The following is a 27,462-nucleotide window of genomic DNA, read 5'->3' as shown; positions in this document are numbered from 1 at the left end:
AGCCCAGAATCTATGAATAGCACAGCTAAGGGGGAAATCAAAAGGAAACATGAGAAGTAGACTTATGAAATCTGAGGCTCTTGATGTATTTTGGAATAGGAAGCATTCATATGGTTTCCAATGATACTTAAATGTGCTAAAACCAAAACTTGCAGGAGTGCTTTACATTAAATTTAAGATGGGCATCATGACATTAGCAGGCCGAAGAAACCAGTGGGATTCCGCTGTCACTGGCAAATGCCACTGCTGTGACAGAATGATCAAGAATTAATTACACTTTCTATTAATTTGCACAACCTATCTGAAATTAAGGAAAACATATCCGAGACCAACATTTTTTTAAATATGGAACTAGAAATACAATGGAAGCACTGGAGTGCTGCTACAGGACAGAGGAGGATTTCATAGTGTATGCAGTTGTGAAGTAGTTTTTTAAAAGATAGATAATAACTATCGGCAGATATTAAGGTTGACATGACCTGGTCATTCTCTTGATGTAACACGATAAGTAATCCAATCGAGGGGAGCATGATGGCAAAAACCCATAAGCAGTTCTTAAATTTGTGAAGGAAATAACACAAACTGTCTTTTAAACGGTGGGCCTCATTATGAGGTCGGCGGTAACCTGCCGGTGCTACGAGCGGTTTGCCTCTGACCTCGTAACACTGCTTCGTTGCCTGATATCCTGGTCCCACCGAGATATTCCAGGTTGCGACGGGCCGGGAAGTCAGGTGGAGGAAAGTGTAAGTCCCCATTCCAGTGGAGTTTACCACGGGAATAGGGACACGCAAGCATGGTAATAACACAAACTGTCTTTTAAACTATGTGCCTCATTATGAGATCGGCGGTAACCCGCTGGTTTTACCGGCGGGTTGCCGCTGACCTTGTAACACTGCACTGCCGCCTGATACCCTGGTGTCACCAGGATATTACAGGTTGCGACTGGCCGGGATGTCAGGTGGCAGAAAGTGTAAGTCTCCATTCCAATAGGACTCCATGGGATTGGGGACACGCAAGCACGTTAACGATGCCGGTGCTTCCGTGAAAACCATGCCTACAGGGGCCAGGAGCACCGGCCCCGGCAGGCATTCGCGTAGTCTGCTAGTCCAGAAAGGGTGCCGGTACGTCGCTACAGGCACCCTTACTTCCGGACCGAAAGACTTGTAATGAGGCCCCATGTCTCTAAATTTGGGTCGGAAAGAAGCCCATATAATGGTACTGCCAACTCGTTTACAACTGGTGCATTCGAAATTTGGCTATACCGTCATTTTAATTGTTAATTATTTACTTTTGTATGCAAAACAGCTTAAGTATGTATGTATTCACAGATTGATTTAATGTATGTGCTCTCTTTTATGGCGTTCAGCCGAAATACCTTAACTTGGGAAAATTTGGGAAAACCACACAAATAACATGTCAACTAAAGCAGAGGGAATAGAAATATTGTAAATAGAGAATGAGATTCACTGAAATACAGACAGAGTAGGATCACTGCAGAGATCCCAGCCCTGGAAAGGAAATTGAGTAGGCAGAAGAGACAACTGCGTTAGAATTAACATAAAACTGGCGCAAACCATTTGTATCTTTTACTTCTATGAAAGAGTGCCATCTTGTGAGGAAGCCAAAGCCCAAGCCTTTTTGATTTTTAATAAATAAAATGATGCAGGTAATGAAAGGGGTCTGCTTATCGGTCCCCCTTTCATTAAGCTCGATTCGGGAAACATAGTGCACACATGTGCTCTGCTGCATCAGTCCCCCGACATCTGCCGCACCTGTACTTCAGTGGAACAGGGAAAGTTCAAAAGTCACCTGGGTCTTCTTGACAGCTGCTGGCACACTGTGCCCCTGCAGACAGAGGCTGCATTTAACTTCTGCACCTCTGATCCAAAATGTTATATTTGTGGCCCTATCGGTCTGGTGGCAGGATAAACTCTGAGAATTACAGCATACATTGTTTTGGTATAGTTACTAGTAAGAGCCCACAATTGTAAAACCACATACTAGTTTATATCATACAAGTGAAAACCCCGTCAGCCCAGGTCAGTTATGTGAAGGCTATGAGGATTCACGGCTAGCCTAACTGTCACCAAAAAGGTAGGTTGCTGCTCTTCTTTGATTTTCTGGGAGGAAGGGTAACAGGAGCTCTAACCCGGAGACTCCTGGGAACCATACTTCAACGAAGTTCACACACATAATAAAAGCCAGGCTCAAACCGTGGTGTTGCACACCAAAGGGCCTTTAAAGCTGGAGGCATGGGAAGGGGTTGGGGTTACAGTAGCCAGAGAGGGCTGAAGGGAATAGAGAAGGGTTTTGCCATCTTGCTTTTCTGATGAGCTCTCTTTCTTTCCTGTCCCCTCCACAAGTGTAAACCCGGTCAGCCCAGGTCAGTTATGTGAAGGTTATGAGGATTCACGGCTAGCCTACCTGTCACCAAAAAGGTAGGCGGCTGCTCTTCTTTGATTTTCTGGGAGGAAGGGTAACAGGAGCTCTAACCCGGAGACTCCTGAGAACCATACTTCAACGAAGTTCACACACATAATAAAAGCCAGGCTCAAACCGTGATGTTGCACACCAAAGGGCCTTTAAAGCTGGAGGCATGGGAAGGGGTTGGGTTACAGTAGCCAGAGAGGGCTGAGGGGAATAGAGAAGGGTTTTGCCATCTTGCTTTTCTGATGAGCTCTCTTTCTTTCCTGTCCCCTCCACATCATGCGGAACAAAGCACTCTGGGTATGATGTAAGAATGCAAAGGTAGCTTGTCACATCAATAGGGGTTGCCGCCATTACAGAAGGCTTGCTTTTGTCCAATACCATTTGGCCTTTTACCTTTATAATGAAAGGATTTCCCACTCCTTTTTTGATTCTTTCCAAGAAGACATCTCTGGAACCCTGTTGGGACTGTAGTCCATTATAAAGTCCTCTGACAGAGGTGAATACAGACGCACCCAAGGCAGGGAAGAGCTCGATCCCGCTCCACCCCAACCATCCCCAGGGAACATTAGGGGTGAACTGCTGTGGAACAAGGCTGCACTCTGCTCACTGCACTAGAACCAGGCTCCTCAATGAAGGCAAATGAACCCCTGGAGGTGCCAGCTAAGCTCCCTGCACTGGGGGTGAAGAGTAAGAAGGCCTCACCTGGTCTTAGAGCCCCTGGAGTGGCACCCCCATTACCCTGAGAAGCCAAAAGCAGCATTGGACTCATATCAGCCACTTCTAAGCATCCTCAAAATGATTTGACCGTGTTCGAACCCTTCTGACCCCACAGGGCACACACACAAACCTGTTGTGAGAAGAGAAGGAGACTCTGCTTAACATGGGGATTCCATAGGTTAACAGCTCTGAGTGATAGTGTTGTGAAATAGGGACTGCAAGATGGCACCTCCCATGCTTAAACCTGGAGTCCACCAACACAGACTTCTGCAGATCCATGATAATTACAGAACAGCCATGATCAACCTATGCAAGACTCCCTCACCTATATCCCTGCAGGTAAAACAGATTCCATGATTAGGTCACTCATTACTGGTCTGTCAGAACTATTAAAGGAGGAAGTCAAGTCAGTGGAGTGTGAACGTTTGGAGAAGGAGAGAGTTTGGTGGAGGCTGGAGGACATATCAAAAATAGAAAGAAGGACCAGGACACTACTTGCAAATCATATGTTCATGATTCCTGTGGCCACAGTATATGCTGGCACTGCCACTGTATAGTACATGTCCATGATGCCTGTGTCTACAACATATGCCAATACTGTGCCACCATAAGAAGATATTGTAATACTGTTTTTGCCACCACATGCATATGTATTTCCATTGTAGGAAAATACTTCTGTTGGCTGTGCCCAATAGTACCTGTATTGCCAATGTAAATACAGCTGTTCATGCTAGCTGTGCCAATATATGACAGTATTAGACTTATAAGAACAAAGTCTTGTTGAATGTGGACAATAATGCCAGTGTTTTCAATGTAAGAAGAGTCTCATGCTGGCTGTGCCAATATATGCCAGTATTACACTTCTAGTCTTGTTGGCTGTGCCCACAAATGCCCGTATTTTCACTGTAAGAAGACATTTTCATGCCAGCTGTGCCAAATAATGTCAGTTTTGCCAATGTAAGAAAATATTATCATGCTGCCAATATATGACATCATCCTGGAGCACTATCTTGCAGGCAGGGGCCAAAATATGACAGGCTATAGAAATATGTACTGCTGGTACCTCCCACCTCTTATCCCTACCACCCACTATGATGAATCCATTGAATGCGTCCCTTCTTCCCAGAAGGGAGCCATCCCTTTTGGGACAAGGGAGGTTAGACTGCTATGTTCAACACCCCCTAGGTGTCAGGGCAAGCAGGATCCCACAGCGGGTGATGTACCTTATGGTACAAGGAATCCCCAAAGCAAGGGTTCTATTCCACCTCCTTGTAAGACAGAATGCCAAGTGTTTGTTGGCTCTATGGGGATTGAGCAGGTCAGTAATGTGCTGGGCTCTTTAGAAATTGATGGTTTGGTATATGAACTGGTATTGTTGCCGCCCTTACATAAAGCACGAAAACCAATGGATGATCCCATCATGTACTAAGGAGGAAGAAAGGAGGTCCCATGAGACCAACACTGAAAGGAAGAACCAAAGACAGAGTGAGAGAAAGAAGGCTGCGTAGAAGCGCAGAGGAGGGAACATCTCCCTCAGAGGAGAAGTCTGAAGGCAGTGCCTCACATGCAGCTCGATAGGCAGAAGAACAGAGAAGCCCGCAGAGCACTGCAACCTCCAAGACAGTGGGAGCCAAAAGAGCCCATAGCCGCCGAGGTGAAGAGAGACAAGGTAGCCTCAGAAGTGGCACACCAGCATCCTCCATAACCAACGCTGAATGCCTGTCAGTTGAGGATGGGATGAACCGACGCAAAAGATCCCGATCGAGAGAGCTGGATAGAAGTCAGTGACAAGATTCTGCACCAGGCCGAGAGACCGCCTCACCGACGAGCACTGCAGTCAAAAAACAGGTTTGTGGTACAGGCCGAGAAGTGGTAAGAAGGTGCCACAAGATACCCCACCAAGGGGTGAGAGAACCGATAATGAAGGAAAGGCTGAGAAGCCATATGGTCCAAACTGCTGAGAATCAAGACACCCCACAAAGAAGTGAGAGAACCGATAACGCCACATAGCACACAACAGGCTGGGAACCGAGATAGCCCACAAAGGGGTGAAAGAACCCATAACGTAGGAAAGGCAGAGAAGCCAAACAGCCCACGCCGGGCTGAGTACCAAGATAGCCAACAAAAGGGTGAAAGAACCAAAAATGCAGAAAAGCCAAATAGCCCATACCGGGCTGAGAATAAAGATACCTTACAAAAGTGTGAGGAATCAGACAAGCCAAGCAGGGCTGCGAGTCCCAGTAGCACGATTTGGACTGAAATCTTTGGTATGCCATGACGGGGTCAGAAACACAACAATACCAGTTGAACTGGGAAAGGAGAACATCTGAAAACTGGCAACATATAACATATCCATACAATAGGGCTGAATAACTTCCAACCCTGGGTGAGCTCGCTCTTTCTCCCCTCGACGGGTTTCAATTCATTTTCATTAGTAATTTATATTTCTTCGTTAAGTAATCCACCATTTTGTTATAATATTTCCAATATTTCAATTGTTTATTTATTCCTAACCAATCAGTGTTTCAAAATTATTGCCAATGCATTTCGGACATCCGTCCATCATCAGGGCTATCAACACTATTTGTTGTCAATCAATGATATTCACAACACTATGACCCATTGGTTCACCCAAACGTGAAATCGTAAAGTAAATGCATGCACATACCAGGTTAAAGTTGTGTTCCATCATGGCGTTCACATCAATATAACAAGTCAAAAAAAATACAAAAACATCCATTATAGATCATTGTTAAACCTCATTTCACAATATAGTATCATAATATACCAAACGCTTTCTACCTGTTTGGCTTTTCGTCCCCAGAGTGTATGTTCACCTCTGTTGCCAGTATCCTTATCTAGCGCGTATCATCTGAAACAGATATTTATACATATGTGTATAACTATTTCTTTATCTATGGTCCCCCTCCTTCAGTATTCCCACTCAACCTCCTCTTACGCTATGCTTACCTCTACTCTCCTGCTCTCCGTACGCGACAGCTATTCAAAAAGAGCTGCCGCCACTCGTAACAGCATTTATCAACACTTCTCATTCCCGCGCATGCGCGCTGCTGTGCGCGATGCCGTGATGCGTTTCACTGATCTCCTCCGCGCATGCGTGAATGTGTCTTTACAACACTTCAGAAATATTACACATATATCTACTCGTATAACTGTCTGTCTATTTAAGTAAGTTTAACTCTAGGGTTCACGGACTATTTGATTACACAACAACTGTTATTCTCTATGAGTGTGTGAATGTAAATGTTAAATCTATATCAAACAGCTACCATTATAACCTTAATCACTTTTATGGGATCAATACGTACTTTCCAATAAGATTGAGTTCACTGTTAGGCAGAGATTAGCTGCCTTGCGTCCCACAGGGAAATTAACCCCTGCGGGACGTACTGTGAACTCCAACATTAGACACATTATTACAATTAACTCCATTATTAATGTTAAGCTGCCTTAAGTTCCACAGGGCATAAATTCCAGCATTTTATCAGTCACGATTTTTCTATACTTTTAACAAACCTTTCTTATGTAGCACATATATTTTTTTTCATCATAGAAAACACATAAAATTCAACTCCTCATTAATGCCCCCTGGTCTCAGGGAGTCAAGCCGGTCGATCCAAAACGATTCTCGTTGATTCAATCTTCTTCCCAAATCCTCATGTGCATTGTTCTGTCTAATAGTCTCCAACACTTGAATCCTCATCTGGCTGATGTTATGCTTCATTATGTTCCAATGTCTGGCTACTGCCGAATTCGGATTGTTATTTCGAATACACGATCTATGTTCGTTCCATCTCAGCTTTCCAGGTCTCTTAGATTGTCCAACATAGTAGATGCCACACGGACATTTAATACTGTATACTATGTTCGAAGTGTCACATGTTGCGTATCCCTTAAGTTTTATTTTTTCACCTGTACGAGGGTGATCAACTGTATCCCCTTTTATTGTGAAGTTACAGTTACTGCAATGCAAGCAGGGATAAGTTCCTTTTCTCGATATATATCCATTGCTCTCTTTTCAGGTCTTGTTTTAACCAATCTATCTCTCAAGTTTGCACTCCTCTTATACGCAAAGGTTGGTAATTCCCTGAATAAGTGTTCAACTCGCATATCATTGGTCAATGTACTCCAGTTCTTCTTAATTACACTCTTTATCTTGTTGCTTTGTACCGAGTAACATGACACATATACAATATTTGGTTCCTTCTTCTCTCTCCTTGTGCCACTTGCTGTAAATTCCATCACTCGTTCTTTAGCAGATTCTATCTCCGCTGGTTTGTACCCTCTTGCTTCAAACCTCCTCCCCATGTTCTCAATTTCTACCGCGCATGTTCTTGGGTCATTAACAATCCTTTTTACTCTCATCATTTGACTGAAGGGCAAATTTCTAATTAGACTCGGTTGGTGAAAACTTAGTCGATGAAGTAAATTGTTTCGATCTGTTTCTTTCCTGTAGATGCAGGTCAGAAAATCATTGTTGTGAATGCGTATTTCTACATCTAGGAAGTGAATCCGTGTTCTTGAGGTTTCTTTTGTAAATTGTATACGTTGATCAATGTTGTTGAGATAGGTGAAAACATCATTAAAAGATTCCTCTGGGCCATTCCATATTCCAAAGATGTCATCTATAAATCTGACCCACATTGTTACATAATTTCTCCATACTGCATGATCAAGTACATATTCCTTTTCAAATTTGTGCATGAAAGTATTTGCATATGTGGGAGCCATTGAGGCCCCCATCGTTGTCCCAGATTTTTGAATAAAGAATTTGTTTCTATATTGAAAATATGAATTTTCAGATATAAACTGTAATAATACCAAAATGAATTCCTTCATAGCTTTCAAGTCACCTTCCTGGAGAAGTAACCATTCTATTGCTTCTAGACCCAGGTTATGTTGAATAGAAGTGTAAAGGCTCTTCACGTCAATTGTAAACATAATTGAGGTTTCTGTAAATACGTTTTTCTCCAATATTTCCAAAAAATGATTAGTGTCTTTAATGTAGGTAGCTGTCTTTTGTATCAATGGTTGTAAAAACTGGTCAACGTATTGGCCCAATGGCTGTAGTACACTGTCTACTCCAGAGACTATCGGTCTACCTGGTGGTTTTGTGAAACTTTTATGTATTTTGGGTAGCGTGTAGAAGTTCGGTATTCTTGGGTATTTATTTGTGAGAAAAGATCGTGTTTTAGCACTTATCCATTCTAATTCCTCTGCTTTCCCCAGAAGTTCTCCTAAATTCTTCATTATCTCAATAGTTGGGTCATTATCTAGCTCAGAATATACATCCGTGTTTCTGAGCTGATTCATGCATTCGTCATGATAATCTTGACTGTTCATTATTACAAGTGCTCCTCCTTTGTCCGCTGGGCGTATAGTTATCTTGTCATCTCCATATAAATCTTTCAATAACTTAAACTCATTCGGTTTCAAATTTCCATATCCCTTCCGTTTAAATGACACTTTCTTAAGATCTTTGAGTACTTGTCGATGAAAAATATCGATAGATGGTACATTTATGGGTGGCATAAAATTACTTTTTTTTTCTGAACTCTTGTAGTTCCTCTGGGTCTTGTTCTTTAAGGTGTGATGTATCGAGTTCATCAAAAAACACTTTTAATTTTAATTTTCTCACCAATTTGAATAAGTCAATCTTAGTCTCAAATAAAGTTGTGCTATGCGTAGGTACATAACTGAGCCCTTTCTGAAGTAACAGTTCTTCACTTTTGGTTAGTATTCTGGACGATATGTTCACAACTAACTTCTCTTCTGTCTCGCTCCCCGGGTCTCTACTCTTTGGCTTCCTTTTTCTCTTCCCTCGTCTCGTTCTCTTTCTTCTGTCTCTCGTCCTAAAAAAGGTCGGGCTGCTCTAGATGCTCTTGCAGATGTGGTAGGTTCTGCTTGTTGTTCTATTATCCTCCTTCCTTCAACTGTACTTTGTTTCACTCTGGGTTGGAAGTTATTCAGCCCTATTGTATGGATATTGTTTCAGAACCTAGTGCCTAGGCTCAAGGGTGAGCCCCCACAATTGATTGCAGAAAAGTGAACAAGTAGCAACAAAGCAGTGCCCACCCCATTTCCTAAACATATAACATATCCCCACGTGGGGAGAAAGATTGCCATTTAACAGATAGGAATACCCAAAGAGCCCCTTTTCCCAGACGGGGAGAAACACACACAGACAGTGGACAGATCTAAAGCTGAAACTGCACAGCCAGGCAGATTGACTGGAGAATGAGATAAGAACCTTTGGTGGGGGCCTGGATCAAGCAACCCCAAAAAAAGAGAAAGGCTGAAAGATACTTGAAACTATACAGCCAGGCCTGTCCCTGCGACTAAAAGATGTGCGTGTGGTCAGAAACCAGCTTCTTATTTCCCAATTGAGGGGGTGTCTGTTTTCCTAGAATAGGTCTATGTTTTCTTTCTTTTGTATTAGTGGTAGGGATAGACGCTAGGTTAGTTCAGGTTTGGACCGAGGGCATAAAGGATGGATTTTGGAATTACAATAGATCCTGACGAGCACTGGTTTGTTTCTTTTCAGACTAGGGAAGCCATAATTTCAGAAGCAGGCATACGAGAGGTTATTTTTCCTTTAATAAAACAGACCTGTTTCAAACATGTGTTCTTGTCCATCTCATATGTCTGACTTACCACAAAACACATACACAAAAACATTGCATGCACATTCATATACACACACACACACGAGCATACACACATACACACGAGCGTGCACACATGCACACAGTGAGAGAAGCCTTACATACATCCACCTTGGACAGCACCCCAAATGATGGTCTTCTTGGCATCTGTGCATGCAGACAGTAGGTGATAGTTTTGTCAAGAACAGTACTCTCAAAATTGAGTGTTGCGCATGTCAGAATAATGAGCGGTGTAGGTTTTTAATGCAGTCATGTTGACCAATCAGTTCACGCAGAGTTGGAAAACAGGAATCCTAAAGTCTACCTATAAAAAGGGCAGTAGGTGTTCATCATCATCTTACCGTCCGATAACTATTAGATGGCACATCAAAGCTGTTCTCTGGAATAATCCTGAAAAGGTTAGAGGAATGCATGATGAAGAATGACATTTGGTCGGACAATCAATTGGCCTTTAGGTCAAGGACAGATGAGGTCCATCAGTGTTTAAATGTGTATCTCATTATGGCCAAATATGTATTATCTCTGGGATCCAGCCTCTACGTGGCCGTTTAGGGCTTATGTTCCGTTTTTGAGACTTCTTTGGCAACCCCTCAATGACCTGGGGATTCCTAAACCTTTGATATACATGATGGATGCTCTTCATGAAGATTCCAAGATCTGTGCCCGCTTTGGCAATGAGGGGGGAATTAGGTGAACACATTTGGGTCTATAAGGGGTTTAGGCAAGGATGTACGCTAGCCTCCTTCTCTTCAACCTGTATGAAAATTCCCTTGCAACCTGCCTGGAGGCGACTGAGGCAGGTGTGCCACGTTGTGGGAACAGGAGACTGCAGGTCCTCAGCTATGCTGACGAGGCAGTACACATAGCTAGAACCCCAAAATCGCTGCAGATGCTGGTTGAGGAATACTCTAAGCATATGACGCCCAAGGTCTAAAAAGTTAACCAGGCCAAATGTTTAGTCATGTGTGTCTCTAGGACCAAGACTAGATTTCTGCCAATTGTTCTGGAAGGATGTCCACTTGCTAAGTGCTCTCAATTTGACTAGTTGGGGATTAGATTTAATATCAGTTGATTTGGAAAAACCAGATCGACGAAAACGTCGTCAAGATGAGACACGTAACCAGTGGCATTTTTAGGTCCACATGGACCATGCAACTTTACTTGGCCGACCACATGTTAACAATATATAAGGGCATGACTAGTCCTGCAGACTCATATGGCAGTGATATTTGAGATTTGGGGAATTTTGATACTCTACAAAAGGTCCAGAACGTGTTTCTTGTATGTTTATTGGTGGTTACACATTCTACTTTAGTGTACAAAGTACATGCAGAAACTGATTCTAATTATTTAAACAATTTGCTACTCTCAAAATCCATTTTACTATGGCACACTTTGTGGCCATGTCAATATGGTGAGCTGACAAAAGCACGAATCATGACATTGCCAGCTATGGGTAGCTGTAACAAAATAGAATGGCAAAGGAGTGTGGGAGCGCCTCAACTGAGAGCGATCATGGGTCCAACACCCTGTTCTTTGGAATGTCTTCCACTCAGGAGGGTCTACCACCACCTTTTAGCTCACTGCACAAATATGGTGATTTACACATATAAGGTCTTTATTACACAAACTAGGATTGACTACCTGCTTTGATTATCCAGGCACTAATCCCAGTATACCCAAACGCGTGCCTGTTAAAAAGCATATTTAAGCCATTTTCTGCCCTAAACAGAGAAGAGGTAATGATGCAAAAAACCCAAGTCTGGCCCTATTTACTACCTTGTCCACCACACGGGGCATCGGGTTAAATGTTAATGGTTACAAATACAGGACGCTCCTCACTAAAACCAGGTTTACCGTCTTCCCTTTGATGGCAGTGAAATATAAATGGGCGAGGGATTAGACCGAGTAAGGTAACCAATGCTTCATTTGTGAGGAGCACGAGACCATGCCTCATTTAGTTTCCTTCTGCGCCTTATACTTCGAGATTACGAAACATCTCCTACTGGGAATTCTAAGGGAGAGAGTACTGAGAGTACTGGTGCTCTGTAGAGGTGAGGGTGACCTTTGCCTTCGCAGGTAATCTGAGGATTGCCTGGATTAGCAGGATCTCATTGTTGGGGCGTTAGTAGGATTCAGTTTGGTATTCATTGGAATCATGCAGTGTGCTGATGTTTTTTAACTTTTAGTAAAATGTGTGAATATGTGTTTTTCTATCATCTAATCTTGCAAAATCAATTATGTACATGGCATGGATTTTGCTTTGTCCATGGTGAATGGACATCAGTTAGATGTGGATTATACGGTTTTGTATCGTTTTTTATTAGTGTTATTGATTTATCACTAAAACGGAAGAAACTTGAATTGAATGAATATGAGAGCCTATGACATGAGAAGGGCTGGCCCACAATGCCATTGGGCACAAGTGGCCACAGCATATGGAGCAGGTGCCATTTTGAATGAGAGTTATTGTTTGTTATAGAGAGACGGTCTCGCAAAAAATTACATTTTATTCATGTTTTATTTATTGCATGAAACCTTTCATATAAAGAAAATAAATAAAGTGTTACTGTGGTCATTAAAAAAACAATTGGACACTACACGTCTTATTTACATGGATTTACATTGTAATAACCCTGATTTAAGGGTTTCGCCGATGTGGTGATGCCTAGGAGCTTGAACTCGCACAAGTCAACATCACACGAATATCACTAGTGCAGGTCTTCCTGCAAAAGGAGCTTCTAGCCGAAACCATGATCAGCAAAGTTAATAGTTTAGGGAGTTGATGCTGGCTGCCTCTTCATTACCAGACAGAGGGACCTGAGTGTGGCCCTGCAATTAAAGCCAAAACCGTTGGCTTTGCTAATGCTTGTGTGTAATTGTAGGCTAGGAACAGCGGATGAGGCAGCACATTTTTTATTCTTGTAATGTACCAACGTTAACATCCAGGCTCCAATCAGAAGCCAACAAGCAATACAGAAATCAGAAGCATGTTGTGTCTTTTCAGGGATGTGTATGCATTAGACCCAGAGAGAGGGTAAGCCCTCCCCATTCTGACCTATCAGGGCAGATTCTAGCCAACCTCGAGCCCAGAACTAAACACTAGAATGTGCCCCCTTATCTGGCACACGTCACTCCCAAACTACACATCTGTGTCACGCGACAAAACCCTCCTCAATATCAATAAATCGTTGCTAAACAAAAGAAGGTGGTTTTATTACATTGTAATTCAAGTACTTTACAGAAGAAATATAATTAGAAAACACAGCTGTTTCTGTCCAAGTAAATGGTTCTTCTGGCACCTGCCCTTAGGGAAGGCCTTGTCTGAATGCAGTTTCAAACTGCCCATACTGGCACAGCCTGCCGCGGTCTGAAGGCCCACTGTCCACGAGCACTGGTTGCAGGTGTTCTGTTCGAACCACCTGACTTGTATCTCTCAAGGGGTAACACTAAACTAACCATATGAATTATTTTCTGATAGAAGGTTATAATTCCAAGGTGGACAGTCTAGTACACTCCTATTGTACCCTCTCAAAATTCCCCTCACGAGAGAGGGAAAGGGGGACAAATAACAATGAGTGTTCCTGTCTGTTTTGAATTATATCACAGAGCATTTCTGGAATATAACAATATCAGATATCTCTATATTTGATAAAGAAGTCTGATGAAGAGCAGTATGTGTGAATCAGCAAATACATAAAAGACACATGGCTTGGTGCTCACATAACTTACCCTACCATTAAAATGTTTGTAACCATACATACTCATTCAGACATGTTAAGTTTTTGGATGTGAGGATAAAATGGCTGCAACATCAGACACTGAAATGGGGTACAAGGGCTCTTTTGTACTTTGTTTCTGGAGAATATTAGGTGAGGAGGGGCTGGGTCTCAGTCCGAGCATGCCCAGTCCCCAATACAGATACATCTTTAGGGAATTATATGTTAGGGAGTTTTCCACATGTTGCTGCCTGTGACCGAACTTTGACAAGCCCACCTTAGGTGACAGGGTTGTACCCCTTAGGTTTTAGCTTCAACTACCCAAAGGTTTTGTAGCAATGGCTGAGCAGCCAGGCTTAGTATAGGAGGGAGAAGGGTTGTAGTGAGGCACACAACACTTAGAGCATACAATCAGTTCAAGGAAACGCTGATACACTAGCAATTAGATCAAAAATAGACATTCATTTTCTATACACTAAGGATTTAGAAATAAGTCAGTTAAGTACTATTCACAAAGTAATATCACAGTAGAATAAAAGGTAGCACACTTTAAATCAAATTTAAAGCAACGCAAAAGTGAGAGAAAACTACTGATACTAACAAGCAAATTTAGATAAACTCTTGCAACTTTAGTTAACCCCTGCTCCACCAATCTTCAAAAGTTCAACCCTATACTAAATTAGTCTCACAGAGTGTAGCAGCGAAAAGCTGCCCACCCACGCTCGCCATTCCTAACGCGGCGAGCGAGGTTAGTGCAGTTTAACCCTACTCTGCTGTAATTGAAAATTAGCAGCCCTCCGGGGCCATGTGCTCGCATTATTTTGGAGGATATTATTGTGTTGTGAAAAAATTATGTACTGGTTGCTGTGCCCTCCGTGTCTCCATTCCTTTCCCGGCCTCCCGCCTCCTGCATCTGTCCCTCCTATTCCCCTGCTGTTTCATATTGTTCTAAATTTGCCTGTATCAGTACCACCAAATTGCATTGTGAAACCTACGCCTTTTCTCCCTCTTTAGGATTCTCAAACTTAGGTGGCTTGCCACTGGTTGTTCTAAATCTGCCTGCATCAGTACCACCAAATTGCATTGTGAAATCTAGGCCTTTCTCCCTCTTTAGGATTCTCAAACTTAGGTGGCTTGCCACTGGTTGTTCTAAATCTGCCAGTTTGAGTACCACCAAATTGCATTGTGAAACCTAAGCCTTTTCTACCTCTTTAGGATTCTCAAACTTAGGTGGCTTGCCACTGGTTGTTCTAAATCTGCCTGCATCAGTACCACCAAATTGCATTGTGAAATCTAGGCCTTTCTCCCTCTTTAGGATTCTCAAACTTAGGTGGCTTTCTGCTGGTTGTTCTAAATCTGCCCGTTTCAGTACCACCAAATTGTATTGTGAAACCTAGTCCTTTTCTCCCCCTTTAGGATTCTCAAACTTAGGTGGTTTTCCACTGGTTGTTCTAAATCTGCCTGTTTCAGTACCACCAAATGGCATTGTGAAACCTAGGCCTTTTCTCCTACTTTAGGATTCTCAAACTTAGGTGTGTCTTCTCTCCTGTCTTAGAATGTTCATTTTCTGAGCTCTCATCCCGAGTGCCGTCGTCTTGTCCCACAGCTCTACTCACTTGCCTCTCACTGTCTTGTCTATCTACCCTAGGGTCCCCAATCCTCCCTTCCCAGCCCCTGTCCTCTCCCACCCACTCTACGGTGCTCTCCGTCTCCCCTATATTTTTAAACTGCTTCTCTATTGACCATCCTGCTCTCCTTACGAAGTCTGGTAGGAAGAAGTTTAAAAAGGACATCCTGGTCTCCAACCCAGGCCTCCCTATCACTGACACCTATACCAGTGCCTCCTCCAAGGAAACTCACCGACAGCCTCTTTGTCGTTCCTTCACCAGACCCATGGACCCCTCATATGGTCTCCATGCTCTCTCCTTTCTCCTCATCTCCCATTAATGGTGGCACCCGTTGGGATGCCCTCCTGGCCTCCTTCCATTCCTCTAAGGTCATCATTAATGTCTACTCAAATGGGACCGTCTTGGTCCAAGGCCCTCAGGCCAACCTTCATCTCTTTGATAGACGCTTCTCGCGCCTCATCAACTTCCTCTCTTCTCCTGCTGTCCCCCTTTCCCTGACTACCTCGCCTCCCTCGTCTGCCTCCTCTTTGGCTACCTTGCCTCCTCCTTTCCACTCTGCCCCCTGTCGGGCTCTCGCTACACCTCCGAAGGGCGTACCTCTGATCTGCACCCCTCCCCGGAAATCCTTCAAGGATGGCAACCTTCTCCACATTGCAACTCTAAACTCTCGCTCTGCTGTCAAACACGTCTATGATATCTGCCGCCTTCTGGAAGAACTTGACCTTGATGTCCTCGGTCTCACCGAGACATGGTTCATGGCCAGCTCTGTCACAAGCTTTGACACTCTCCTACCTGACGGCTACAAGATCCTCTCCGTGCCCAGGTCCAGCCGCTCTGGTGGTGGTGTAGACCTGATCTTCTCTGAGCGGATTCCTGCCACTGTCACTGCTACGCAGGCCTACTCCTCGTTTGAATGCCTCATCTGTAGGCTCTCTCTCTCTCTCTTTCCCCTAGCCATTCCCTTACTGTGGCTACTATCTATCGGCCACCTGGTCAGATTTCTTCCTTCCTCTCCGAGTGGGCGGACCTCTCCTCCTCACTCCTGGCCTCTGCCTTCTTGGAGACTTCAACATCCACCTGGATGCCTCCTGTCCTCCCTCTGGACTCTTTTGTGACCTCTGCGACTCTCTCTCACTCACTATTCTGCCCTCTGGCCCGACTCATTCTGCAGGGCACACTCTCAATGTTCTGATCTCCTCAGACCTTCCCCTCTCTGTCCCTCTCTCCACTCCTCTCTCCTGGAGTGATCAGTTTCTCCTATCCTCCCATCTCACCCTCCCTACCCCTCAGGCCAAGCCACCTCCATCACTGCCACCAACCTTCTCCGTCATCCGACCCATGAAGCGCGTGTGAGTTGAGGCTTTCGCTGCCACCTTCTCGCCCCCTCCTCCTCCTTTGGCTGACTCTCACCCTGACACAGCCCTCTCCACGCTCCACTCTTCTATATCTGATAATCTTGATATCCTTGCCCCTGTCATGAGAATCCGCCTGAAGCCCAACGCCAAGTGTAACTCCTGGTATGACTCAGACCTCGTCACCCTAAAATGCAAGTGCAGGGTGGCCGAGAGGAAATGGTGTGCTTCATGTTCATCCTCTGACAAACTGGCCTGCCGCCTGCTGCAAAGGCAAAACTGACTCTCCGTCCTCACCAAGAAGAGAGCTCATATCCAAGCCCACGTCTCTGCGGCATCTAAGAACTCGGCTGAACTCTTTAAACTCTGCAAGGAACTGGCCAATCCTGCCACAGTCTCTACCTCTCCTGTCCCTTCCCAGGCCCTCTGCATGGCACTGGCTTCTTACTTCATTTCCAAAACTCAGGACATCCTGTCCTCCCGCTCCTCCTATCACCTCCGTCCCTCTATTCCCTGCTCTTCCTCTGGCCATTCTGCAGTCACCCCCCTCCCTCCTTCTCTGCCTTTCCCGTTTTCTCTGCAGACGAGGTTTCTAGACAAGTCCGATCCATGAAAGTCTTGTTGAAACAGGTTCACCCCTGTTCCTCCAATACTATCAAGGACCACGTCGACTCCCTGGCTCCTGCCTTGGCTGATTTCTGCAATCACTCCTTCACCACTGGAGTCTTCCTGTCCCCCCTGAAGCACTCCTTTGTGCACCCTCTTCTTAAGAAACCCTCTGCCGACCCCCTCCTTCCCGGCTAACTATCTCCCTATCTCCATCACTCCCTTCCTGGGCAAGCTCCTGGAGAAACTGGCCATCTCCAAGCTTAATCTCCACACTGAATCTGTTGGTTTTCTACACGACCATCAGTCTGGCTTCGGAGCTACCAGAAGCACGGAAACTGCTCTCCTGAAAATCCGTGAAGACCTGCTCTCCAACCTTGACTCCAACACCCTGTGCGTCCTCATCCTACTTGATCTCTCTTCTGCCTTTGGCACTGTCAACCATGCCATTCTGCTCAACCGTCTCCGTGATAACCTGGGTATCACTGGTCAGGCTCTGGCGTGGCTGACTTCTTTCCTCTCCGACTGACCCTCCCAGGTCGCACTTGGGTTCTTCCTCTCTGATATATTTTTCTCTACCTGTGGTGTCCCCCAGGGGTCTAACCTCTCTCCCTGGCTGTTCAACCAATACCTGGCACTCCTTGCCCACCGCATCGCTGCTCTTTGCCCCAACTTTCAGTGCTATGCGGACGATACCCAGCTCATTTTCATGCTACACTCAGCCTCCTCCTCTCCTTCCCTCATCTCTGACTGTCTGTCTGCCATCCATGAGTGGTGCACAGCCAATGACCTCTGCCTTAATGCCAGTAAGACTGAGATTCTACTCATCGGCACACCCGCTCCCTCCTTCCCTGCAGCTCTCTGGCCGGCCTCTCTTGGCCCACTTCCTGCTCCCACCTGCAAGGCTAAAAACCTCAGAGTCATCTTCGACTCCACACTCTCCTTCTCTCCTCACATCTCTGACGTCTCTAAGAAGTCACACTACCAGCTGCACCTCCTTAGAGGTATTCTTCCTTTCCTCTAAGATCACTGTCTCCAGAGCCCTGGTTCTCTCTAGGCTGGACTATTGTAACAGCCTCTATCTAAATCTGCCTACCTCTACTCTAAGCCCTCTGCAACTTATCCAGAACAGGACTGCAAGACTTGTCCTTGGCCTCAAGCCCAGGGATCGCATCTCTCCAGGACTGAAATCCCTGCACTGTCTCCCAGTGGCTGCATTGTCCACAAGGCCTTCTGGGGCCGCGATACCTTCAACTCTCTCTACCTAAATATCTTCCATTTCGAGCTCTTCGCTCATCCCCATCCAACTCCCTCAGGGTCAGTCGCTTCTCCAAGCAACGAGTTGTTGGTAGATCTCTCTCTTCAGCAGGGGCCTCCCTCTGGAACAGCCTTCCTGCCTCCCTGAAACTTGAGGAGAACCATCTCCGGTTCCAGAAGCAACTCAAAACCTTCCTCTTCGCCTCTGCTTTCTCCCCCCTCTCCCTTGCTGAATTCCTGGCAGTAACTGTACTGGTTACTTGGCTACCCTTTCTGATTCTCGGGCCCAGGCCCAGCCCGTTGCCCACCTGCATTGCCTCCCTGACAACCCCTGCACCGGAAATGGTTTTCTGTATCCCTACAGTCCCCCTACCAGCTCTTATCTCTGCACTTACCTTGCACTTGCCACCAGTGGCCGCTTTTATTTATCTTATTTATTCTACTATCCCATGTACTGCACTTTCCCTTCTCCCTTCCCCCCTTTTTCCCCTCCACTTGCACTTGCGCGATCTGAATGTCACCTGGCCTAGTAGGATCGTTGTTCTGTCTTCCCTTTGTTCCCCCTCCCTTGCCTCATCGCGCCTTGAAACACTTGTGTATAGGCGCGTTATAAATGCCATATCATATCATATATCAGAGTCAAGGCGGGCATTGGGGGTCCAGAGACCAAGGGCTGAGGAGGAAAGAGGCAGGTAAGCAGCAGACATAGCTGAGTCCATGAATGTTTCTTCAGGTTTGCAGGTAAATAATATATAGTTTGTTTTGGCAATTTAGAGTGCAATGTGTTGCTCACCCCAATGGGACTCGGGGTGCATACAACAGCTTAACTGCAGCCCTCCAAGAACACCTGACCAATGCAGCAAGACCAAATTAAGTACCTAGGCTTGAGACAGTACCTTATCAATGAAGAACCTGGTGCAGCAGGTTCGTCCCCAAAGTGAAGCGACAGTTGCCCCCGGTTCGGGTTCCTTGGCTTGGATGACTGAAGAAGGAACTTTGGAGGGGACAGAAGGATGCACTTGAGCAGTGGGATGCCCAGTAGTGGTTTGTTGTGGGACTGGTGCGTAGCAGCCCTTCACAGGCTTTGGGTCAGCAGCGGTTGTCGTCTGGGAAGACTTTTCTTCGGTGCTCTATCCATGACTCAGTGGAAGGGACGTCTCAGGGCGAAAAAGTGTCTCTGCAGCCCTACAAAGATGCCCACAAGGTTTCAGCTGGATCCACACTTCACAAGACATTGCACCGCAAAATGGCACAGGTCCCAGGCTATTGGGAGTTTCAGGCTGAGAAGGTCACAGCTCTTCGTGGGATGGCGCAAAATGCAGGTGGTCTTGAGCTTGGGTAGGCCCACCAGTCCACAGGAGGAAGTCGTCTTCAAGAGATCTTCCCTATCGCTCAGAATTTGGGGTCTGCCTTCAGCAGTCACTCAACAGCTCTAGCGGTCGCTTGGAAGTTGCTGGGATGTCCTTCTACAAATTCCTCTTCAGATCTTCAGTCCAGTGGTCGACTCTGAGGTTCATCTCCCGGAACCTTGCCTTTAATGCAAGAAAACTGACTGAGCCCACCAATCGCCATTCAAGCCTTGCATGCAAATCTGGGTTCCAGACAGGCACACTGCAAGGGAAAGGCCAGGGGAGTTTCGGTTACCTCCCCCACTTCCTGTCCTTTCAGGCACTAAGAGAGCCTGGGCATGATTTCCAAGGGAAGCCCTCAAAGACAAAAGTCCCATCATGACTTCCCCACACAGGCAGGTAGAAGAAGGCTCAAGTAAGAACAAGTCATCAAGAGCAGGGCTTAAAAAATGACAGCCTCCATTTTAGGCAAATGGTGACCCTTGTGTCCCCTAACGCAGCTGCAAAGAAAGCCTGCAGTTGAAGCCACAAAAAGCCATGCAAAAAGGTAGACTGCCGCCAGCCTGTCAGGTGAACTTGTAACAGTAACTAAAAGTTACTGAAACACTGAGAACATTGAGACAATGTTTCCCCTCAGCACTTCGCATAAGGTGGGGTGTGCTCATCTCACAAAATAAAATAGAGAAGGGACCCTGCCCTGGTAACAGTATTTAACCCAGGTAAAATAAAAAGGAAATACCAAGGAGCTTGCAGCAACACTGCATAGAAAGATCTGTCTGCTGCATTAGTAAAAGGTAGATGCCATAAAACATGGCGTAAAGCGTAAGTTGATTAGAACGTATCCAAAAGAGATAAAAAGGGAGCTCAAGTACAAAGTAAATGAATGAGGGAGTGTGGGAAAAGGTTCCCATTAACTCCGGAAAGTCAGATAAAAACCAAGAGCCCAGCAAAAAAAGCTGGGGGGCTCACAGGTGGGGAGAATTTCATTCAAAAGGGAAATGTACTCTAAACAATAACTATAAACTGGAATGGATACCCTACAAGAGACACCCAATAAAGAGGGAAAAATGCACAGAAAGGGTTGCCATTAGCATCTCTTACTAGTGCTGGCCTGAAGCTAGTGAAATTCATGGTGTGGCAGTGTAGAAAGGGTGTTTGGCCTAGTGGAGGGACAATTTGAGGCAACTGAGTGTGGGGACAGTATGGCACACTCGTTAGAGCTACATACACAAACAATTCCAGTTTGCTATTGTATGGACATGCAACACATCTGACAAAAACAGTCATTTGTGCTGTTACATAGCAGAGCAGCACATAATAGAATTAACAAACAGGATGGAGACTTGGGCAGCGCACAACACATTGCTGCACGCATATCACTGCATTGATTTGCCAGAGACTACTGTTTGCACAGTGACACAATGAATCCTGCTTTCCTAATCAAGGCGCCAAGTCACACTACATAGCTATCTGGCAGTGGTTGGCATGTTAAGAAAATTAAGTTATTTGATGCTGAGCGGATGCATTAGGTCCATGTCCCAAAGATGCCAATAAGCAATTAGGCATGAAAATGACAGTTACCCTTTTGAGGATTGCACCAAAGGTAACTAAAAAGCAATAAACAAAATAACTGGTTGGTGTGTCAAATAAAGACATGAAAATAAAAAACATAGTTTAAAACGTTTTGTCTGTGTCACGTTAATTCTCTTAGAAGAATTCGTAGATGTGGTCAGCTAACTGATGCTTTGTGTCGGCCTTCAGAATAAAAATACCCCATGTCCAGTTTTGGTCACTGTGGTGTAAAAACAATGACTTGTTAAATGAGCCATCACTTATAAATTGCCACCACTTTAAAGGCTCTGTCAACACAAAGCTGGAGAGGTGGGCCGGGGGTGTGTGTCTCCAGAGCATCTCGGAGGCTTCTTTCAGAACCTGCATTCCTTTATTTGAAACAAAGGAATGCTTAACTTTGAACCGGCAGGCTCAGAGGCAGCTGTCTGGGTGGGCTCCTCCCTGTGCCACCCCCTGAGCTGCTTAAGCCCTGCTTCCTGGGCAGCAGCCTCCTCCAGGAAACGGGGCTATGACCTATAATGGACATTTAGTTTTGTTAAAACCCGACACCCCAAAAAAATAGGAAGTCTGAATTTTAAAAAACATACTGGCAAGTCTGCAGGCTAATACCCTGCTTGTTTTTTGTGGTTTCTACATTTTAATTACACTGATTTTAAAGACATTGAGCCTCATTATGAGTTTGGAGTTATCTCTGTGATATCTCTGCAGTAATTCCACCATCAGTAATTCTGCTGAAATTGCCATTTTGTTGCAGTAAGGTGGCAGAATTACCTCCAGCCGCTTGCTGGAGGTGTTTCCTCTACCTTACCTCCACATCCAACCCCATAGTTCGGCAGTGCGGGAATGCAGTGATAATTCCATTACCACTGCATTACCACCATTTTTGGCCACACCACCTTTGTTGTATAAGGCACAGCTTTCTATCACACTTACCACTAGTGAACTTTTATTAGTTAGCCAGCTTTAGTTGCCTGGTAGACAGCTTAGTGCTGTCATCAAACATACTCATTCCACAAGATAAAATGAATATACTGTGAATAGTGAGAGATTTGCAACTCTCAAAAAGCAAGACTCTCCCACGTTGCTCTCGGAACTTACCAGACTCATTGATCACGTCAGGATTGCCCAAGGTCAAGGTGGCCGTACAGTCATCCCCGCGATATTCACTGTCAAACTGCCATGTCAGGAACTTAGATTGTTGAGTCTGAAGGGACAAAGTGAATAAATAGACACATTAACACCAGAATACCTCATATTTATCACAATCCCACAAAAAGTGCACTTTGGCGACATTTCTGGCCTATATTTTTGGGAAATGTTCATATTCTAATCACAACATCCACACATTTAATACAGACAGAAGCAGATTTGCCTACCATGTCTGGAGATGCCCCAATGGTGCCTGAAAGGCTTTCAGGATACAGAAAAAGTAAATAACATGCCACCGTCACTATGCATAAACCAGCTAGGGTGATATCAAAGAGAGCGACAGACTGACAGGTAGTAGTTGTGACAAATCGCAGAGCCTTTTTCCATGAAGCCAGGGAGGTGTGGCAGCTACCCAATAGTCGCCCTGGGGGTGGTACTCAGCGGGTGGATTTCATGTTAATGTTAAAAGATATTTATACTGTGCCCTATCACCACTGTAGTGGTCCCCTGGCGCTCTGGCGGATCTGAAAGAAAGGGGGGTAGGTTAGGGCACGTTAGTAGGATAAAGTTTGGAGAGGGAGCAAGGGAGATGTGATGTGCTGTTGGCAGCTTCAGTTCGGTTAACACAGTTCGCTGAGCTTTTTGGTGTGGTATCCGGGCGGAGTCCGTCGTGTGCTTTTGTGTTAGGCTCTGTGTGGTGTGTTTGTTGTTGCAGAGTGCTGAAGTGCATGCAGGCTGCTGTGGTTTAAGATGTATGTTTGTGTTTAGTTAAGGTATGAGAGGTGTGTGAGGAGTGATGTTTTAGTAGGGTTGCTTATTAGCATTGTTGTCTGGAGAAAATGCACATTCATTTTGTGTGTCTTTCGAGATTTAGACAACATTTCTTCCTTACAGTGATCTAGTTTCAGCATGACAAGCCTGTCTCATCTCTCTGTCGATATGTTGTGTTAGTTATTCTCTAGAATTCTATCTTTGTTCTTACTCAGGCCAGCCCCTACATCAGAGTCTGCGGTTCATGCAAACTGGTCCCCGCGGATCTATCTACTTGTGACCTATGCCCATACCCATCGCTCTGTCGAAGTGTGACTCAGTACAGTTCAGTCCTTACCAGGATGTCTGGATTGGCGTAAGTGAATCACCATACCCATGTCTAACATGATTTTGTTGTGTGTGTTGGGTTAATTGTTGGGAAGTCAGTACATCTTCAAGAAGGCTGCTAGGGTATCGTGTATGTTGGTCTAGTGCATTGGGTCTTCTACTTACTAGCTTGGGTGTGAGATTCTTAGTGTGGTGATAGTGGTCTCATTTTGTCTGGTGGGTTCGCTTATATGCAGGGGTTGGTCTGAGGATGGTTGTCTTGTGAGCGTGAGGTATTAGTTGGGTAGTGTGGATGCACAATTGCGTTGGGTTGGGGTTTACCTATGGGACTAGGGATGACTGTTTGGGAATAACCTGGTACACTCAAAATACATCCAACCTCCATCACTCGCATACCTTACTCTGGGCCCCGTAGCCCCACATACGTCCATATACTGCTGAAGGGTTGACGATTTAGTCACAATAAACAGTGCTGGGACGAAGAAGACTAGGGACTACATATGTGAAGCATGTACAAAAACTGGCACGAAGAAGATCACAAGAAACCCGCTTGGAAGTAAAGGAAATAATACTGAGATGAGGAGGTGCACAGCAAGTACTCTGCATAACCAACTTGACAATGTGAGACCAGACAACAGGTACAGAGAATAAAAAGGACCTGGTAATGGGTGAGACCCTCCTCAGAGGAGCTACAAGTCAGAAGGATGTTTGGCTTGGAGCAGGGGAGAGAACGCTGGCCGGGACGTAAAAGGTTGCTGCCGAGACGTTCCAAGTCAGTCCGCAGACCGACGAGAGAACAGGAAGAGCGGGAGCAAGGTGGGAGCAAGTCACATAACTGCCCAGGCATGGAGAAAGCCACCAGGCGCCCAGCCTCTTTTGCTGCATAGCGGACGCAGTGTGTGCAGACCACGTGAGCAAAGTAGACCGCGGGAGAACAAACAACGCAGCAGGGATGCCCTGTGCTCATATTGGAGATCCGCCGAGAAGTAGAAAGTTATGAGGGGCGTTGGGGTAGGCATAGGAAACCAGAGCAATAGGGTCTGGAACCCAAACGAGAACTGGAAGACCCGGGAAGCCAGAGTAACAGGATCTAGGACCCACATGAACCCCAGAGAGACCTGGGAAGACCACAAAGAATGGACTGGAACACTCTACTTATAGAGAAGGACACCAGCAACATTCTCCTCTGACACAGTGTCTGGCAGGCTAGTGAACCAGACATGTTGCACCAAGAAGGTCAAGGGAAGAGCCACACCCCCTGGCATTGTGAAAGCCTAAGAAGGCCAAGGGAAGAGCCACACCCCTTGGCCTTGGGAATTGTGAAAGCCTAAGAAGGCCAAGGGGGTGACCCATAACCCCGGCATTATGAATTGTGAAAGCCTAACAAGGCCAAGGGAAGAGGCAAACTCCATGGCATTGTGAATTGTGAAAGTCTGAGAAAGGTCTGGGATAAGAGGCATACCCCCTGACATTGTGATTGGTTCAATACCAAAGAGAAACTAGGGAAGAGAGTCATTCCCTCTGGTGCTTGTGAACACTGTGATTGAAAACCAAGAGAAGGGAGGCATTCCCTTGGTGAACTGGATTTGAGCTGGAACTTTTAATTTATTTTGGGAAAAGACATTTTGTTGCTAAACTGGAACCTGGTGAAAGGAGTCCCTCCCTCAAGAAGTAGTCCTGAGAGACTAATATCATAGTATTCCGCTACTCAAAAGACGAGATCCAATTGTCTGCATTAAAAAGACTCACCAAAACCTTTTTGTTTATTTAGAAGTGTAAGGGAAGGAAATAGGTTGACACAGGACAGTAGACCCTTGCTTTCGGGCATTCTGGCACATCCTTGGTTTAAGTTGAGGCAGGGAAACCCCTCTTAGGGATAGGCCAAGATAGGGGTTCTCTTTGCTTTCATTGGAAAATAAAAGTATTTAGCCAAAAGGATGTCCCTCTTGTGTCAGTCTCCTACTCCTGCATCCTTACATAGTACAGGTGCTGTTACAAAGTGTTTTGGAGAACGACTGCATGCACTGGCACATGTCAATACACAGAATAAGTGACAGGATGCCCCACTGCGCCCCTTAATAGCTTCATAGACAAGACAGTGGTATTTTAAATCAGGAATTCCGCTGTTGCATTCAGCTTTAAACACTTCATTGCAGAACTGTGAAAATGTTTCCATATTGCTTCTTTAATACGTCGCTATAGCTACAGTATTTGTGCAAGAAAATAACTCCAACCACAGCAAAGTTCCTGAGGGAAGCAAAATTGGATGCCTGTCTGCCCTGTCCTATTATTCTGCTTGTTATTCAGGCAAATCCTGAAGAACGACTCCACAATAGTTCAGGCTCAGGTGTCACGAAAGGCTGAGAAGTTGGACAGCCCTGACACACCCATCCACCAAAACGATTAGACAATGGTGTGATGGAATACATTAAACCTGACCAGCTGAGAAGACGCACAAAAACAAGCATGTGAAGGTGTAATGGAAGGTTGCAATCAAAAAGGACAATGAGGTCCTAGACTCACACATTCACCTTTAGGTATTGCAGAAGGCTGAAAGTCTGACTAATCTCAGAAAACACCAGCACCTGTGAAGCATGCACGTCGTACTTATCCCTTTCACACATGACAATTAGATGTGTGGAAGAATACAAAATCCAACCACCCTGAGGGAATAGGCTTACAGAAGCATTCATGTCGAGGATGGGTTATACGGGCTCACCATCTCAGGAGAAAAAGTCCCACTCAATAACAATAGTAGCTAAAATATAATGTACTCTCATCATTTCAATAGTATGACCAGCAAGAGACTGACAATTATGAACTGTCATAGTTGGAAGATTCATCCTGCGTTAAATCTCACACCCACACAAACACCAACCCTATACTCACTACTCGTTACTCATTTTAACTGTGCAAAGCCTCACTCAACAACACCTTCTGAGGATCTCACAGTGAACATACCAAAAGGGGAACGACAACCCTCAAAGATGATGTGCACAATGCCACAACTTCACTCATGCACAACACAATCCAAATGTCCATTGCAAAAAATGATCTTTCAGGGCTGGAGCTCTATGCAGCCACACACTAAGTAGCAACATAAGGTAATTAAGATATGTATAACATATTCCCACACCCATATGAACAATAAACTATTGTACAAATGATACTAGTGAGGATCAAAGACACCCAACATGTGTATCGCTACATCTATTTAACCCCTGCTGCAAACAACCCAACAATCCCCAATCACATCTAAAGCTGACTATCTCCACTATCTTCACTCACATCAACAAGCTCAACTCCACCCGCATAAACGTGGTAGGGTATACTGCAAGGAAAAGCTCACATGAAACTCCAAAAATCTATCCCGAATTCTTGACATCTCCTAAAAGGAACACTGAGCAGCCCAAAAACTTTGCAAACATCCACCCGTACATGGGCGCTGTGACAAATCCTTGGATGTCGTCCCTTCTCCCATTGGGGGAAAACCGTTCATGTGCCAGAGCAGTGTAGTCACAGTCCAACTATCCCCCTCTGGGGTGGTGCACTACGGGAGGATCACATGGGAGGGGAAGCCCCTCATGTGATGGGAAACATCACGGGGATAATGCGGTATGCAGGTGCCGCTCTAGAGACTACCATATCATCATACCCAGTCCCTACCTCCCTTATGTGCTATTGCAGTATAGACAAACGTAATCCAGTAGTATACTCTGAGACGAGGGAGAATAGGAAGTTCCCAAGTGAAGATGACACTTCGGCAAAGCAGTGGTGCGCACCCTGCAAGTTCCAAGAGTGTGGTCTAGTTGATTCAGATAATTAAACCTGCAGAGAAGTATAAATATGGAAGAAGGATGTGCGAAAGGGAGAAGTCCTCCTCGAAGGAACCTGCTAAG

At 45.2% G+C, this 27,462-nt stretch overlaps 1 protein-coding gene across 2 annotated transcripts in view; it reads right to left on the bottom strand.

The window, feature by feature from the left end:
• TOMM40L (translocase of outer mitochondrial membrane 40 like) overlaps positions 1–27,462 on the bottom strand; it is a 740,875-nt gene that overhangs the window by 188,014 nt on the left and 525,399 nt on the right. For both annotated transcript variants that reach the window (XM_069604678.1, XM_069604679.1), the window contains one exon: positions 22,415–22,520. In XM_069604678.1, the coding sequence (XP_069460779.1) occupies positions 22,415–22,520 (106 nt within the window). The remainder of the gene's footprint in view (positions 1–22,414; positions 22,521–27,462) is intronic.

Source organism: Ambystoma mexicanum, chromosome 1p (assembly GCF_040938575.1).
Source record: "Ambystoma mexicanum isolate Mex_15411 chromosome 1p, UKY_AmexF1_1, whole genome shotgun sequence".
NCBI classification, from domain to species: domain Eukaryota; kingdom Metazoa; phylum Chordata; class Amphibia; order Caudata; family Ambystomatidae; genus Ambystoma; species Ambystoma mexicanum.
This window is presented reverse-complemented; position numbering and strand designations above follow the sequence as displayed.